Source organism: Orycteropus afer, unplaced genomic scaffold (genome assembly GCF_000298275.1).
Source record: "Orycteropus afer afer isolate SDZICR_OR568_19922 unplaced genomic scaffold, OryAfe1.0 scaffold00233, whole genome shotgun sequence".
Taxonomy (NCBI): domain Eukaryota; kingdom Metazoa; phylum Chordata; class Mammalia; order Tubulidentata; family Orycteropodidae; genus Orycteropus; species Orycteropus afer.
The window spans coordinates 2,650,245-2,666,094 of record NW_006921820.1 but is presented as its reverse complement, the minus strand read 5'-3'; the positions used below and the strand labels follow the sequence as shown (position 1 = coordinate 2,666,094).

The window sequence follows — 15,850 nt, the reverse complement described above, 5'->3', positions numbered from 1 at the left end:
TCCAGTAGAGGCCACCACCAAGGAGTTTACTGACAGGAGCTCCTTCTTGCTGCCACCTTGCCCAGTGGATACATCAGGGGCCGTGGAAGACAAGCTAGGATCTTTGCTACCAAGATGAAGGGCCAGGGCAGAAGCCGAGACCACCAGGCAAGCTGCAAACCAGAAGAGACCCATTCTGCCAGCCACCCAGAGAAATAGGACTGCCCCATCACCCCTCAGATAGATGCCTATCCCCCACCACCACCTTCCTCATTGAGGCAGTCTAAGGAGAACCAAGCTGTGGCTTCCAGCTCTGCCCCCAAACCACTGAACTACTTCCAGCAAGTCACCTGTACTCTCTACTCCTAGCCCACTAAAAAGGAGGGCAGCCCTTCCCTACCTCCCAGGAAGGGGTCCTGGGAGAACAAAGGGTCCTACCTTAGGGATCCCTCTCTTCTCCTCCCATCCCACTGCAGGGTAGATTCCCTTCCCACAGGCACTATCCTCAGCCTGGAGAGCTCACAAGGAGAATGGTATCTCCAGATATGGAGTCCTGGACTTGTCTAGTCAGATGACCCATCCTGAGGGAGCTAGGAAATGCAGTTGAATTCTCCACCATGGAATAAACTATTACCTTAGCACATCCCAGAACACAAAATGCTTCCTGAGGGCAGAACCAGGAGGGGTGTGTGTGTGTGTGTGTGTGTGAGAGAGAGAGAGAGACCATCTCAGGGGGGTTACTATCATACCCATCTGCAGTGGGCACTGAGCCCCATAGGGCTCTTGCTGTATGCCAGGCTATGCCTAGTGGGTGACCCTGAAGTAGGCCAGTGACTGCCCTTCTGAAGTCTCAAGCTTGGGCAACCAAGAAAGGGATCCTGGCTCTGCCCAGGTTGGCTGAAGCTGACTCACACAAAGACAAGGGAGGTAAGCCCTGATGTGGAAGACATGGAGTTCACTGAGAAGGAGGAGCCCCACCCCCACAAGGTGAGCTGGTGGACTCTGGGATATGGTCCCCAGTGCAGCCTGCTCCACGTCACCTTCCTTACCAACCAGAAGACTCCCAGCAACCGGAAACCACTGCTTGCCCATAGTTCCTGCTCAGGCTTCCAAGGCAGAATCAGGTGGCAGACACGAAGATGCCCTCACTCAGATCCCCCTTCAAGAAAGAACTCGTCATCTGCTTGTGAGTGGTGGTTAGCTAACAGCCTTCAGCTACACCCTGAACTGCCTCTACCCACTCTCTCTGCACATTTCTGCCTCTGCAGCTCAAGTGCAAACCCCAGCTACCCTGATTTGCCAAGCGGCCTCCAGCAAAGCCTTTCTTCTCTTGGGATTCCAGACATTGTGAATGGGGACAATATGTGCCAGTTCCACAGCTCTGGAGGGCCTGAAAACATATTGAGGAAGAGTTAAAAGGCCTCACAGAAGTGATAGAGGTCTCAATGCTGCTGTTGAGCCTAATGATGGTGGCGGTGAGAGTGTGAGTGATGGTGATGGTGGGAGTGTAGGTGTTAGTGATAGTGATGGTGGAGGTGGGAGTGTGAGTGATGGTGATGGTAAGAATGTGGTTGTTAGTGGCGATGGGGTACAGTGATGGTGGGGGTGGCCATGATGACATGGTTGTGATGATGGTAGGGGTGCTAGCTATGGCAGGAAGTTCTATTTGGGCCCAGATGGGATGGGGCTTGGTTGGAGGAGAGGTTGATATTAACCACACTCTACCCCCAGCCCCAACTCCTGCCCCGGTTTGGTTCTTCAGGCTGGGAGGAGGGGTTTAGAGGAAGGCAGATCAGAGAGAGCAGCCCTCTCCCCACACACATACACTGTGCCCTTGTCAGAGTCTGGTCAGGGATGTGGCTGGTGCTGCCGAGCATGGCATTAGGTGGGCTTTTGGTAGAAGGGTCCTTCCCAGATACCCTGACCCAGAGCCTCCTCTTGGTTCTTGGTACTGCTGGCAGCAGCAGTCCCTTCCCATTTCTCTCTCCTCTTCTTCTTAGAGCTGCTCAGTGCCTTCATTGGAACTGTCATCTGAGGAGCCAGGTTCAGGGGCTCACATCCAGCTTCACTCTTTCACCTCCAGGGGCCAGCAGAAGTTGCCAGCTCATCCAGCGCTTCTCCCACCAAGGCTCCTGGCCTCTATGTGATGCTTCATGAGGGTCAGAGACTTGCTCCATGTCACAGGCCCCAGAGCCCTCACTACCGAGGAGATAACCCCTGGACCCTTCACAGCAGGACATTGACCTCAGCCAAGCCACCTGCCTTCCCTGCACCAGCCCTTTCACACTACTTGGCTCCTTCCACTTGGATCCACCGCCTCCCTCCCCACTCCTCTAATATGCTCCCCTTCATAGCTGAAGAAGTTTTCTAAGAAAAACAAAATCCTCCCCAACCCTCTACCCCCCCCAACACACATATTCCAGGGTTATGGAAACCTCCCAGCCCAGCCAGTGGGAAGACCTCTGACTCCATCTTCTCTGTAAACCTGCAGACCCAGAGGCTGCCTCTGTGTGACCCACCATTTAGGTCTTCCCCTAGCCCCTGCTGGGTGAAAATCAAGGCCTGGCCAGGTAGAGTGAAAAAGGGATGCTCTCCCAAGGACAGGAAGAGGAGGCTTTGGCTTCTTCAGCTACATCTATCTCTTGCCCTAACTCCACTGCCCCCATTCTCCCACAGGCTCTTCCACAATCACCCTGACAGGGGGCTTGTGCTCTGACTCCTAGGCCAGCCTCCCCACTCTGCTGCCTCCATTCTGCCTCCCTTGCCTATGCTCCCAGGGTGGCCAGGTCTTACCTGCTGGACCTGTTGCTGCCAAGAAGCCTCTTCTCCAGAAGTGTTGATTCCCAGGAGGAGGGGATGAGAGCACCAGCTGCGCCTCTGCCCCACCCCCACCCAGCTTGGCAGGGCCAACCCCTCTCACAGGCACCCTCAGGGCAAAGGAGATCTGGTTTCTGATGCCTCCATCCACACCCTAGGACACTGGGTCCTCATCTCCGGCTCCCCCCAGGACCCCTCCAGGCCAGGCTGGGCTGGAGCCAAAGTTGGGGGCAGGGCTCTGGCCTTAGATCATGGGTTCCCTCAGTGCTGAGGCTGGCCTCCCAGAGCTACCTGGGGCATAAAGGATAAGGATCACCCCATATCACACGGCAGAGGGCTCTGGAATCAGGCTCTAGTAGTAGTAGGGAGGCAGTGCAGGGAGCCAAGCACATGCTCACTCTACCCACCTAAACCCCTCTTGATCAAGAATAATTTTACAGAGAAAACACAATCAAGAATTGGAGATCCTACGGGCAGGGCCAAGGTTTAGTTTGTGCTCAAGATCAGGGCTCAGGGTGAAACCACAGTCCAGGTCAGAATATGACTAGGGTCAGGACTCAGTCTATTACAGGGTTGGTGCTCAGGGTAGGGCCAGTCTGGAATTTGAATTCAGGCCGGGGCCAGATCTGGGCTTTCACACTGCTCTTCTCTTGCATTGGCCTCTCATCAGATACCCATTCCAATGCCTTAAAAAAACTGGGTGGTAATTTTGGCCTCAGATCAAGAAGAATTCAACAGAGAAATGCTTAAAAGATCCACAGCCTCCAGGACGGGTTGGGGTCTGGCACTGAGGGCTGGGTAACATGTCTTTCCTCACACACAGACAAGCTCTAAGCCCTCAGCAGGGATCTTCCCTGACCCTCCAGCCTGTGGCAATCCTGACCTTCTCTGAGTTCACAGCTCAGACAGGACAACAAGCTAGCCCTGATTATACTATGACTGTTCAGAGTTAGAATTATGACCATGGCCTTGTGGGGATGTGGGGAAGTAGAAGAGATCCCTCTTAACAGGACTGAAACACCTCCTCAGCACCCTACTCTCTACACAGCTGAGCATAGAGGAAAGCATATGGTGCTGGAAGGAAGAGGTTAAGTAGATGCTTTCATTGTTCATTAAGGACAGTGGCTTCCTTGCTGTCATGGCTTCACTCTGCTTGGCTCCCTGGGGCAGGAGGAGGGAGTCTGTACTGGGGGTCATCCTTGCCCCTGGTCCAGTGTTAGGGAGAGAGTATGAGGAGACCCAGAGAGATGTCCTGGAGAGCACGATGGAAGAGGGCCCCAAAAAGAGAAGAAGGAAAGAGACAAGTCACCCCTGGGCTGAGCTGGCAGACATTTGCCTAGATACACGGCAGTGGGGCCAGAGGATGTTCAGCTTTGCCTATGTACCTTCCAGAGGCAAGGCCTTTCAGTGGAGGGATGGGCAAAGCTGGGCCTACCTCTTCTTGAGATTCTCTTCCTGGCCCCCAACTCCTCAACCCAGACTCTGGTGGAGGGGGTGGGATATGGGTTTAGACCACCATCACAACCATCCTCCATGTGATCATTGGCAAGTTTCTGCTAGCTCCAGGCCTTCATCTCTTTGTCTGTTAAATAGGGGCATTGATGCTTTGCTCATCAGAAAGAGGTTGCAGTGAATGTTTGAAGGCTCAGGCTGGCTGGATGAGGACAAAAATGGGAGTTCACAGGAGGCCCAGGGAGAAGAGAATGGGGAGAGCTTGGGCTCCTGCATGTTCTTTGCTGAAGTCTCCATTTGAGGCCTCTGTCCTGGCTCCTCCCCTTCTGCCATGTCCTGCATGTTCACTGAGATGGTGACATGCTGGCCTTGAGGAGTGACTAGACAAGTAGAGTGAGAAGACCAAGCCTTTCCTGCTTCATTGGGTTGCCAAGGACAAGGATGTTCCAGGCAGGGAGAACAGCCAGAGCAAAGTCCACAGGTTAGTCAGGGCATGCACCCACAGAGAAACAGGGGGCTGTGAGGTGGGGGGAAGGCTTCCTGGGCTGGAAGTGCTCACATTCCATGCCCTATTCCAACCCTATAACCTCCAACCACCTTCTAGAGTCTTCTGTCTCTAGTTCAGGGACCCAGCCAAGGCTTTCCCTTCTCCCTCAGGTCTAGGAAGGGTCTTGGGTTACAGTTCTGTCTACTTCCTGATAACTGGGATAATCTCACACCTCAGGCAGGGTTGACTGGGTCAGAATTGTTCTGGAAGCCCCTGTCTGGAGCAAGGGCAGGTGTGTTCAAGTTTAGTTAGATAGGAATGCCTGCTGCCTCCTCACACTCTTGTCCTGGCTCCTGCCCTTACTCTCCCATCCAAGTCGGCTTCACACACTGCCTGTCCCTTCTCCCTGAGAATAATAGTGTCCCAGGTGGGATGCCTAGCCACAACCCCAAGGCCTGCCCTTTATCACCACAGAAGCTTCTGCTCTGTCAGGGGCCTGACATCCAATGCCACCCCTCCCTTTCCTGTCCAGGCTGGAATCTGTTCTATAGAGCCTCTGGTTAAATCCTCCCCCCAAGATAGGCTGTGTGTGGTGTTGAAAGATAATTATTTCAAAATTATGCCTCTCATATACATAAAAAATGAATACATGTTAAAGATTTGATTTATTATTAATGAGGAAGCCAGGCAGATGTTACAACCAGTTCAAAAGAGAAGTCAAGGAAGCATAAATTTGTATGGTGTAAAGGAATGCTCTGTGTTAGCAGGCACTAAAAGTTAAGAGGCATTTGGAGCATGGCTCAAAAAGGGGTTAACCCAAATCATTCAAGAGGAAACAAAGGAGGGAGATAACAAAAAATGTAGTCATTCTCAGAAAGAATGCACCCAGAAGCCTGTGACACTACGATAAGAATAGGGTTATAAAGGTACTGATGCAGACAGCCCTTAAGAAATCGATAACGGAAAACAGACAAGCTGATGTATAAAAATATGTGAAAAACCAGTTATTTTTGAAATATCTGTGGTCACACTGACCATGTTGTTTATGAGATTGTAATCTTGATCCTGTGACCCCAGTCACATAGATTCTACAGATTTCCATGTATAAAAGCTGCCCACTTGCTCCAGCATTGTGCAGTACATTGTGCTTTCATTTTGTTCTGTCTAGTTGAACTACTCTTCCTCATTAAAACTCTTTGCTTTATCCTTTACAGAATGTGAGATTTTGCTCATTGGCCTATTTGGTGTCAAAAGTGGGATTTTAAAGATATATTTCCTCCAACAACCCCAAGATATTGAGGACTTGGGCTGTTTGGGCTCCCCACCGCACAACCTCTTGGGAGTCATTTCAAAGTAAATACTTTCTTGAATCTGAGCTCTGTTCTCTTCAAGTCTTTATCGAGGATTGTTTTCATTTTTGTTCTTGCAAGTTGGATTTTTACTCTTTTAGAAGAATGGGAAATGCTAGATTTAGGGACAACTTGGAATCACCCTCAGGGACTCCTGCCCTTTACATGAAGAAATAGGTTGGTCCTTTAAGATGTGTTCTTATTTGATTGCCATAAACTCACTAAAGATAGTTTGGAAAATCAGTGGCCACTTTTGGGTACTTTCCAGTTAAAGAGACTAATATGTTTAAAATAAGAGACTAGGTCTCTAGCCTGCAGAATGAATTAGGTTCAGTAGAAACCAGGTTTTGTATGGTGATACAAAGGAATCTCAGAGTTTTTAAGCTACACAAAAAATATGGACATTGTTCCAAGCATCTCAAAAGCCCCTAGGGCACTCACCACCAACAGAAAGATATACATGATTATGTTGGCAAATGTCTTGTTGTGTATGTTTTCACCACAATAAAAGTACAAAATAAAATATCCTTAAAAAAAAAAAAAAAAAAACAGTAACCTTTACTGGAGAAACCTGGCAGGCAACTCCTTAAGGAAGTAATCAAAGTTAACATCACAAATCACAAATATTGAAACTGACATCATGTGCTTCCTGATACAAAGCCCTGACAAGGAAAAAAATTGCTTCTGTGGTGTTCCTGCCAAAACACATAACCTGAATCTAACCATGAGGAAACATCAGGCAAGTCCATACTGAGGGACAATCTTAAAAATAACTGACCTGTCCTCTTCAAAAATGTCAAGATCAAGAAACACAGTGAAAAGCTGCAAAACTATTCCAGATAAGAGACCCAATGACTAATTGTAATGCGTGAATCTTTGTCAAGGGAAAGAATTTCTAAAATTATTATAAAGAACAATATTGGGACAATTGATGAAATTTGAATATGGCCTTAACTTACCAATATTAAGTTTCCTAATTTTGATAGTTGTAAGAGAATAAGCTTGTCTTAGGAAATACATGCTGACATATTTAGGAGTAAACTGGCATGATGTCTTCAACTTCATCTCAAATGGTTCAGCAACAAAATGGATATGGTTTGTTTTTGTTGTTCGCTGCTGTGGAGTTGGCCCAACTTATGGAGACCCCATGCACAACGGAACAAAACACCTGGTCCTACGGCATCCCTATGAACAGCTACAGATCAGACCAGTGTGTTCATGGGTTTTCATTGGCTGATTACTCAGTGAAAAAAAAGAAATGAAGTCCTGATGACAGACTACAACATGGATGAAACTTGAAAACATCATGCTGAAGAGGCCAGTGACAAAAAAGACAAATAGTGCAGGATAACACTTACATAAAATAGCCAGAATAGGCAAGTGTGTAGAGACTGAAGTTTATTAGTGGTGACCAGGGTGACTACTAACCAGAAGCCTGGCAGTTCAAATCCACCAGCCACTCCTCAGAAGGTATCTACTTCCATAGTGATACTGCTTCAGAAACCCAAGGAGGGGTCGCTATGAGTTGGGTCTGACTCAGTGGCACATAACAACAACAACAACAGGGTGACAGAGGGAGGAAGAAGGAGAACACAATATTTTGGGGACAATGATTTTCTGTTAAGGGTGATGGAAAAAACTGGGGAATGAATAAGGGTGATGGCTGAACATGATAAATGTGGTTGTCACTGAACTGCACATGTGAAGACTGTTGAAAAGACTATTGTTTGTTACATATATAATTATGATAAAAAAATATATATATGTGTACACATACACACACTTATATAGATATGTATATTGACAGAATGATAGCATGGGGGGCAAAAAGTAAATTAATGAATGAGTAAAGGATATGTAAGAGTTCCTTATATTATTCTCATAGTTTTCCAATAAGTTTGAAAATATATCAAAATTTTTAAACTATCAAAAAATTAAAGCCAAACTAGAAGGTAATTAAAATCATCTGTGTTTTTTCAACTGCCTACTCTCCCTAATGGTTCTAGAACTTCAACAAAGCTGACTCATCTCATGTGCCACTAGATGCTCAGAGGCCTGAAATGGGTTCAGGTAGAAACAGTGTCAAGGGCGCAGCATTCCCTGCTTCCTCCCCAGCCTACTCACCAGCTTTCAGTCATCCTGACCCAGCAGTCCTGCTCACCTGCTATCATGGGAATGACATCTGAATGCAGGAGCATCTGGATGCCGCCAGCCTGCTTGTTCCCAAGCTTCATATCCATGATCACCTGAAGATTTGACCTGGCTTTTTATGGCATGGGCTCTCACTAGTTGTGGAAGAAACCAGTAAGTTACAAAGAGCTCTCTGACTCTCCAAGTCGGAGGGTAATAGTGAGTGGCACCACTCCCATTTCCACCCCTTGGTTCCTGGACCCACGAATCCTGGCTATTGGAGAAACAGAACCGTATATTGGATGCTGGTTTAGAGCATATACAGCCTCCTGGAGAACATTGCCTCAACCCTTCAAGGTACTGCCACCTAGCTGGCACCATAATTATGTTTTCAGTAGGCCATTCCATCGTTCTATCAAGCCAGCTGCTTCAGGATGATGGGGAACATGGTAAGACCAGTGAATTCCATGAGCATAGGCCCATTGCCACACTTCATGTGCTGTGAAGTGAGTCCCTGGATCTGAAGCAATGCTGTGTGGGATACCATGACAGTGGATAAGGCATTCTGTACCACTGATGGTAGTTTTGGCAGAAGCATTGCATGCAGAGAAGATGAATCCATATCCAGAATAAGTATCTATTCCAGTAAGAGCAAAATGCTGTCCTTTCCATGATGGAAGTGGTCCAATGTTGTCAGGTTGCTGGCTGATCATCCCGAAGAATGGTTCCATATCGTGGACCCAGTGTTGGTCTCTGCTGCTGGCAGATTGGGCACTCAGCAGTGGCAGTAGCCAAATCAGCCTTGGTAAGTGGGAGTCCATTGTAAGTCCCAAGGTCGGCAGAGCATGGCAGGCTACTGAACAATGACACAGCTACACGCAGGATCCAAGTGTGCCATAAGCTAGAGACCATTCCCAAGGCTTCTCCTTATATACAGGAAGCAGACCACATCTCAAAGGCAGCTACTCAGCTGCTTGTGGTAGATCCCACCATGGAATTGATTGCCAGTCTCATCATGGGGAATAACTACCACCAGCTGCCCAGCCACTCAACAAGGCCCAGCCAAGTTGACACACAAACTGAACTACCACAATTCCACCCCTTGTCAACTTGGCACCTGTGCAGATCTTCATTGGGTGGCATCTGTACAGATCTCTCTCACTGGGTGGCTCCAGTCCTCTAGTTCCTCTAAGTGGCGACCTCACCCCCTTGGCCTGGTGGGCCCCATTCCTCTCCCTCTTGGGCATGGCAGCCCCGCCCCTCACTCTTGGGTAGTGGCTATGACTCCATCCCACTGGCTCACATGGACAAGCAGCCCCACACTCCAGAACCAAGTTGGTGGAGGCCTGGCTCTTTGAAACCTAGGGGGCTGTGGTGGTTCCACCCTAAAAGGTCATGGTCCTACCCTTTCAGGCTGAGGCAGCTCTGCTTCCCCTTCCTCTGCCGATCAATGCCCAGGGCAACCCACTCCTCAGGAAATCTTCCTGCTCTAAAAACACCCAGCTTTCTTGCTCTGTGGGCCAGCTAACCTGCTATTCCATTTTATACCGGTGTCTTCACCAATTACTCCCCCAAGGCAACCCACTCCGCCAGGAAGCCGCCTGACCAAAGGCATCAAGCTTTCTCCTCCGTGGGCTGGTAAGGCTGTCGCTGTTTCATGCCAGTTCTCTCGGCTCTGCTCCTGCCATCTGTCGTGCCGTATGCCGGGGTCTCTCTGCCAGGGTCTCAAGTCAAGGACGCATTCCACTCCTGTTTCCATGTTTTAGGCATCTATCAGAGCAGCACCCCACTCTCTTGGTACCATATTCTGTTCTGGTTACCTAGTGCCACTCTGACAGGAATATACCACAAATGGGATGGCCTTAACAAGCAGGAATTTATTCTCTTACAGTTTGGAGGCTTTAAGTCCAAGTTCAAAGTGCCAGGGCAAATGGTGGATTGTTTGTTCACTGACAGTTGTAGGCAGCACAACAGAATCCTGATCCACAGAAGAGTGCCTCTTTTCCCAGGATGTCCATAAATAGACTGGAAGCAGGCCACACCCCTAGGGAAACTCCCTTTCAACGAACTGGCTGCTCAAAACATACACATCTGATCCCATCATTGGAACAACCCACATCAAACAGCTTAAACCACACAGAATTGTGGTCCAGCCAAGTTAACACACAGCTCCAACTATCACAGCAATTATTCTTCAGAACACACACCCCGTACACAACTCCAGACCCCTATCTGTGAAGAGGAACAAGGTGCTGACAGGGAAGGCCTTGGGCCCTCACAGAGATGGAGAAGGCAGGAGACACCATCACCACACCCAGCTGGGCATCTAGTGATGGAGACCTCACCACTATCTCATGCAAACCTCACCCTGCAGGCAAGCTGTCTCATCAAGCGCACGCTAACATACCTTGCTTCACCCTGCCCTGCAATCACAGAATACTTTTCTTAACACTTGCACACCCCAGCCCAAGACCATCCACTGTACTCCATTAAACTGACACCTTTATGTAACAGCACCTCCTCTGTATGTTTAACCCTGCATGTTCATAGGTTGGCCACAATGGAAGCAAAGCCAAAAGCCAAATTCACCATCACTGAGTAAATTTTGATTCATAGTGACTCCCACAGGATTTCCAAGATTGCAAATCTTTACGGAAGCAGACTGCCTCATCTGTCTTGAGCAGCTGGTGGGTTCAAACCACTGGTCTTTTGGTTAGCAGCCAAATGCCTTAACCACTACACCACCAGAGCGCCTTCCAATGGAAATAAGGCAAGAAGGGCCTAAATGCTCAGAGACAATGGAAGACATAGGAGCCTTGCTTTGCACTTCAACTGGACAAGGCTGAGCAGAGGATAAATAAAATAGTCAATACAAAACACACCCCCACCCCAAAAAAAGAAGAAAGACATCCATGGAAGGATAAGCTGGGACATGAGATGGGCCAGAGCACTAGGCCATCCACCAGCCACAAGAAAACTCTCGTGCAATGAAGGCAACAACAACAATAACAAAAAAAAACCCAAACCCAGTGCTATTGAACAATTCTGACTCATAGTAACCTCCATTGGGTTTCCAAGGCTGTAAATCTTTACAGAAGTAGATTGCCTCATCTTCCACCTGCAGAGCAGCTGGTGGGTTTGAACCAATGACCTGCTTAGCAGCCAAATGCCTTACCTACTATGTCACCAGAGCTCCTTGCAACAAAGGCATGCTGTGAAACAGAACACTGACCAAGCCTCATGGCAGACTCCCTACTAGGAATTTTATTTGACTTGGAGACCAAAATTTCAACTTATCCTTAACATCCTTAATAAATGACCCTGGATTTCCCCCAACTGGGATGCTGGTTTGGATCTCATGTACAAAGCTTTATAAGCTGAACGTATTTGAGGTAATTTGGAATTTCAGTAATCATTTTGAGAAAAGAAGTTTCCATCTGCTCCTTTTCCTTCCATTTTAGGAAAATAAATTCCCATTTGTGTTGTCTTTTCTTTCCTTTGGGGAACTTATGTTTGATGCTCAATCTTTGTCAGAGGATCTGATCTCCCTTCATCTGAGACTCTGGCAAGTTAATATGTTTAGCTAGGACCTGTTTTTCTGTTTAATTGAGTCAATCTTATCCAAGAATTGCCATATGTATTTTAAGAAACTGCTTCCTCGTATGTTTGTCTTATGTAACATTGTATATAAGCTTGTTTTTTGAGGTGGCTTCACAGATGGATAGTTTATGTGGTTTTTCTGTCTTGTTTTGCTCTCAGAGCTTGACTCTGATCAGAAAGGGCACTGTGTCTATTTCTGTCTTGCCTCAGGAGGCTATGGTTGGTTTTTCATGAGGCCACCTTAAATCTCAGTTCTTTTCTCATCCTGGAAAACTGCTTCTTGTGTCTGTCTTATGATTTGGACTTTTAGCACAGAATTTCAGAAATTTTTATATAAATTGACTATGAGCCAAAAAAGACCAAAGGCAGGACAGGATCTGGCCTCTCTGGCCCCCAGCCTCTGAGGCTGTGAAGCTCCAGGAAATCTTTTGAAGGGCCCCTCCTAACTAGGAGAAGATCTTGTAAGACAAAAAAAAAAAAAAAAGGTAAGAAAAATGCTGTCTTATTGTAGCTAACGAGAAGGCTGATGGTTCAAACCCACCAGCCACTTCTCAGAAGGAAGACTGGGCAATTTAGAGACACTGCCTCAGAAACTCAAGGAGGCGTAGCTATGAGTCGAGTGGACTCCACGGCAATGAGTTAGTTAGTTATAGTTTTTTAACTATAGTTATAAGCAATTAGTGGGTCCCCTTTATAAAAGAACTATAAACAAGCTTTCTCTATTGTAGAGGAGTTCTAAAAGACAAAAGACCAAAATCACAATGACACACACCTGAAATCAAACGGTAGGGTAGAAGGGAGACATTGTAAAAAAAAAAAAAAAAGTTTCCATAAAAGTTAAATGAATCCATAAAATTCAGCAATTTGCTCTTAGGTTATTTACCCAAAACCAATGAAATGTATATTCACACAAAGACGTCAACATGAATGTTCATAGAATTTTTATTAATCCTTGCCAAAAACTGTGAACCAGCCAAACATCCATGAACTAGTGAATGGATAAACAGTGAAGGAGACAACAGTGGAATACTATTTTGCAGTGAAAAGAAAAGAATGACTGATGTACATAATAACAAGGATGGATTTAAAAAAAAAAAAAGCCATTATGCTGGTAAAGAAACCAGACACAAATGAGAATATACTCTATGATTTGGTTTTATATGAACTCTAGAAAAATATACTTTAATCAATAGTTACAAAAAGAAGTGGGATTATCTGGACTGGCAGTGGGAGAAGGGTATAGACTGGGAAGGAACATAACAGAAATTTCTTTGATTATGGAAGTATTTCTATATCTTGATTGTTTTGGTGTTTGCACAGGTATATATATTTGTTAAAATGCACCAGCCTTGTGATAGTTGGAGCTGTGTGTCAACTTGGCTGGACCACAATTCTGTGTGGTTTGAGCTGTTGTGGTGTGATTATTCCCATGATGGGATCAGAAGGCTATGTTCTGAGTGGCCAATCTGTTGAAAGGGAGTTTCCCTAGGTGTGTGGCCTGCTTCCAGTATATCCAAGGACATCCTGGGAAGAGAGACATTCTTCTGTATTGGGATTCTGTTGTGTTGCCTACAACTTTCCATGAATGAACAGTCCACCATTCGGCCTGGAGATCTTGGATTCATCATTCGTTGGAGTCAACAGCCGGTGTACTGCCTGCCAGCCTTGAGCTCCTCAGCCCCTGCAGTTGCAAGAGCCAGGAAAAGCCTCCACCTTTATGTTTGATCAGGAACTTTGGACTTGCCAGCTTCTGTAAGTGTGTGAGCCATTTTCCTAAGATAAATTTCTATATATATATACATATATACAAGCTTTAGTGGTTTTTGTTTCTCTAGAGAACCCAGTCTAACACAAGCATATAATTTTAAAATGAGTACATAATATTGTAAGTAAATAATGGCATAATATTTACTTATAAAAAGGTAGTGTCTCAAAAAAGAATTAATAAAACAATATTTTATCAAAAAAAGTAAAAATAAATACTCAATAAAATCTAAGGTTAGATTGAGAAATAATGTAGGAAATGGTAAAGGTTTGAATGAAAATATGGACTATTGAAACAAACTTCATTTCAACAGTAATTATGCTTTGTAATATGCTTTGTGGTATATAGGGAAGATGGGGCAATCTACTTCCGTAATGATAATGCCTTGGAAACCCAAGGAGGGGTCAATATGAGTTAGAGCTCACTAGACGGCAGTGAGTTTTTTTTTTTTTTGGTTTAGGTAACTTGTAGTTGTTGTTGTCAGGTACAACAGAAAGAAACACTGCCTGGTCCTGTGCCAGCCCCACCATCCTTTCTATACCTGAGCCCATCGTTGCAGCCACTGTGTCAATCCATCTTATTGAGGGCCTTCCCCTTTTTCACTGACCCTCCACTTAACCAAGCATGATATCCTTCTCCAGGAAATGATCCCTTCTAACAACATGACCAAAGCAGGTGAGACAAAGTCTGGCCGTTCATTCTTGCTTCCAAGGAGCATTCTGTCTGCACTTCTTCCAAGACAGATTTGTTAGTTCTTCAGGCAGTCCATGGTACTTTTCTGTCTTCTTCGCCAACACCACAAGTCAAAAGCATCAACTCTTCTTCTGGTCTTCCTTATTCATTGTCCCGTTTTCACATGCATATGAGGCTATTGAAGATATCATGCCTTGGGTTAGGCGCACCTCTGTCTTGAAAGAGATATCTTTGCTCTTCATTCAGTACTTTAAAGAAGTCTTTTGCAGCAGATTTATCTGGTGCAATACATCGTCTGATTTCTTGACTGTTGCTTCCACCGGTGTTCATTGTGAAACCAAGTAATATGAAATCTTTGGCAGCTTCAATCTTTTCTCCATTTATCGTGATGCTGCTTACTGGTCCAACTGTGAGGAATTTTGTTTTCTTTATGTTGAGGTGTAATCCATACTGCAGACTGTAGTCTTTATTCTTCATCACTAAGTGCTTCAAGTCACCTTTACTTTCAGCAAGTAAGGTTGTGTCATCTGCATATCACAGGTTGTTAATAAGTCTTCCTCTAATCCTGATGACACATTCTTCTTCATATAGTCCAGCTTCTTGAATTATTTGCTCAGCATACAGACTGAATAAGTATGGTGAAAAGATACAACGCTGACGTACTCCCTTCCTGATATGGTATTATGTCTCAAGATTATTCTATGTTATATCTGAAGCTCTTTAAAAATAAGGTTAATAATTATTCTTAGAGATATTTTTGCCTAAATTTTTTTTTAATTAACTTGATTTGGCTTTGCATTACTTTTGCAATTAATAGCTATCAGGTCTTTCACTTTTAAGAAGTATATTATTTTCAATTAATCATGGCCATATTAAGTTTTATCACCTGCAGATAACTTTTTTCTTTGCTAACTTGCTGAAAATGCTTGACCAAAATATTTCAGCAAAAAGATGGACTATATATGACTTATGAAAAGGACTATGATCTTTTGAATGTGGATACCAGTAGACTGAATCAAGATTTCCAGAACTCTTGTGTAGAAGTTGCTGGCAATCACTGATTTCCTTCAGGCTGAGGTTAATTCAGAATTACTGATTTAGGGTTTTTGATAAAAATGGACTATATAAAAGACTCTTTAGAACCTCATTAGAAGGTACTGCACCTAGTTCTCCTCACCAATCTATGTGCTGCCAAACTGAAAGGGGTTAAGAAAGCTAAAAAAAGGCTAAGCCACCTCTTTGAACTAGTCCACCCTCTGGAGAACTAAAGATTATTTTAAAATGCCCTTGTGGCCAGAAGTGGATGGTATCTAAGGTAGACAGCTAGTCCCAAGATCATAGACTGAGACCCCTATGCACATTGCTGATGTTTGTGAACTCTGTTTAACAGTACAATGTTAATTATTATATACTGGTAGTCTTAGTCCCTGGTAATCATATTAAAAAAATGCAGGTTTATTTAAGCCTTCTTCTTCTTCTTTTTTTTAATTAGGATTTGGGTGAAGATTTACAGAGTAAATTCACTTTTCATACAGCAGTTCACATATACTTTGTCTCATGTCATTGACCAAAATTTAC

The 15,850-nt window shown here is 45.3% G+C and overlaps 1 protein-coding gene across 1 annotated transcript in view; it reads left to right on the top strand.

Annotated features, from left to right (window-relative positions):
- Positions 1–927: 927 nt before the first annotated feature.
- Positions 928–15,850, top strand: part of COMMD4 (COMM domain containing 4) — a 31,934-nt gene continuing 17,011 nt past the window's right edge. The window contains exon 1 of the mRNA XM_042782067.1: positions 928–966. Coding sequence (XP_042638001.1) covers positions 928–966 — 39 coding nt within the window. The remainder of the gene's footprint in view (positions 967–15,850) is intronic.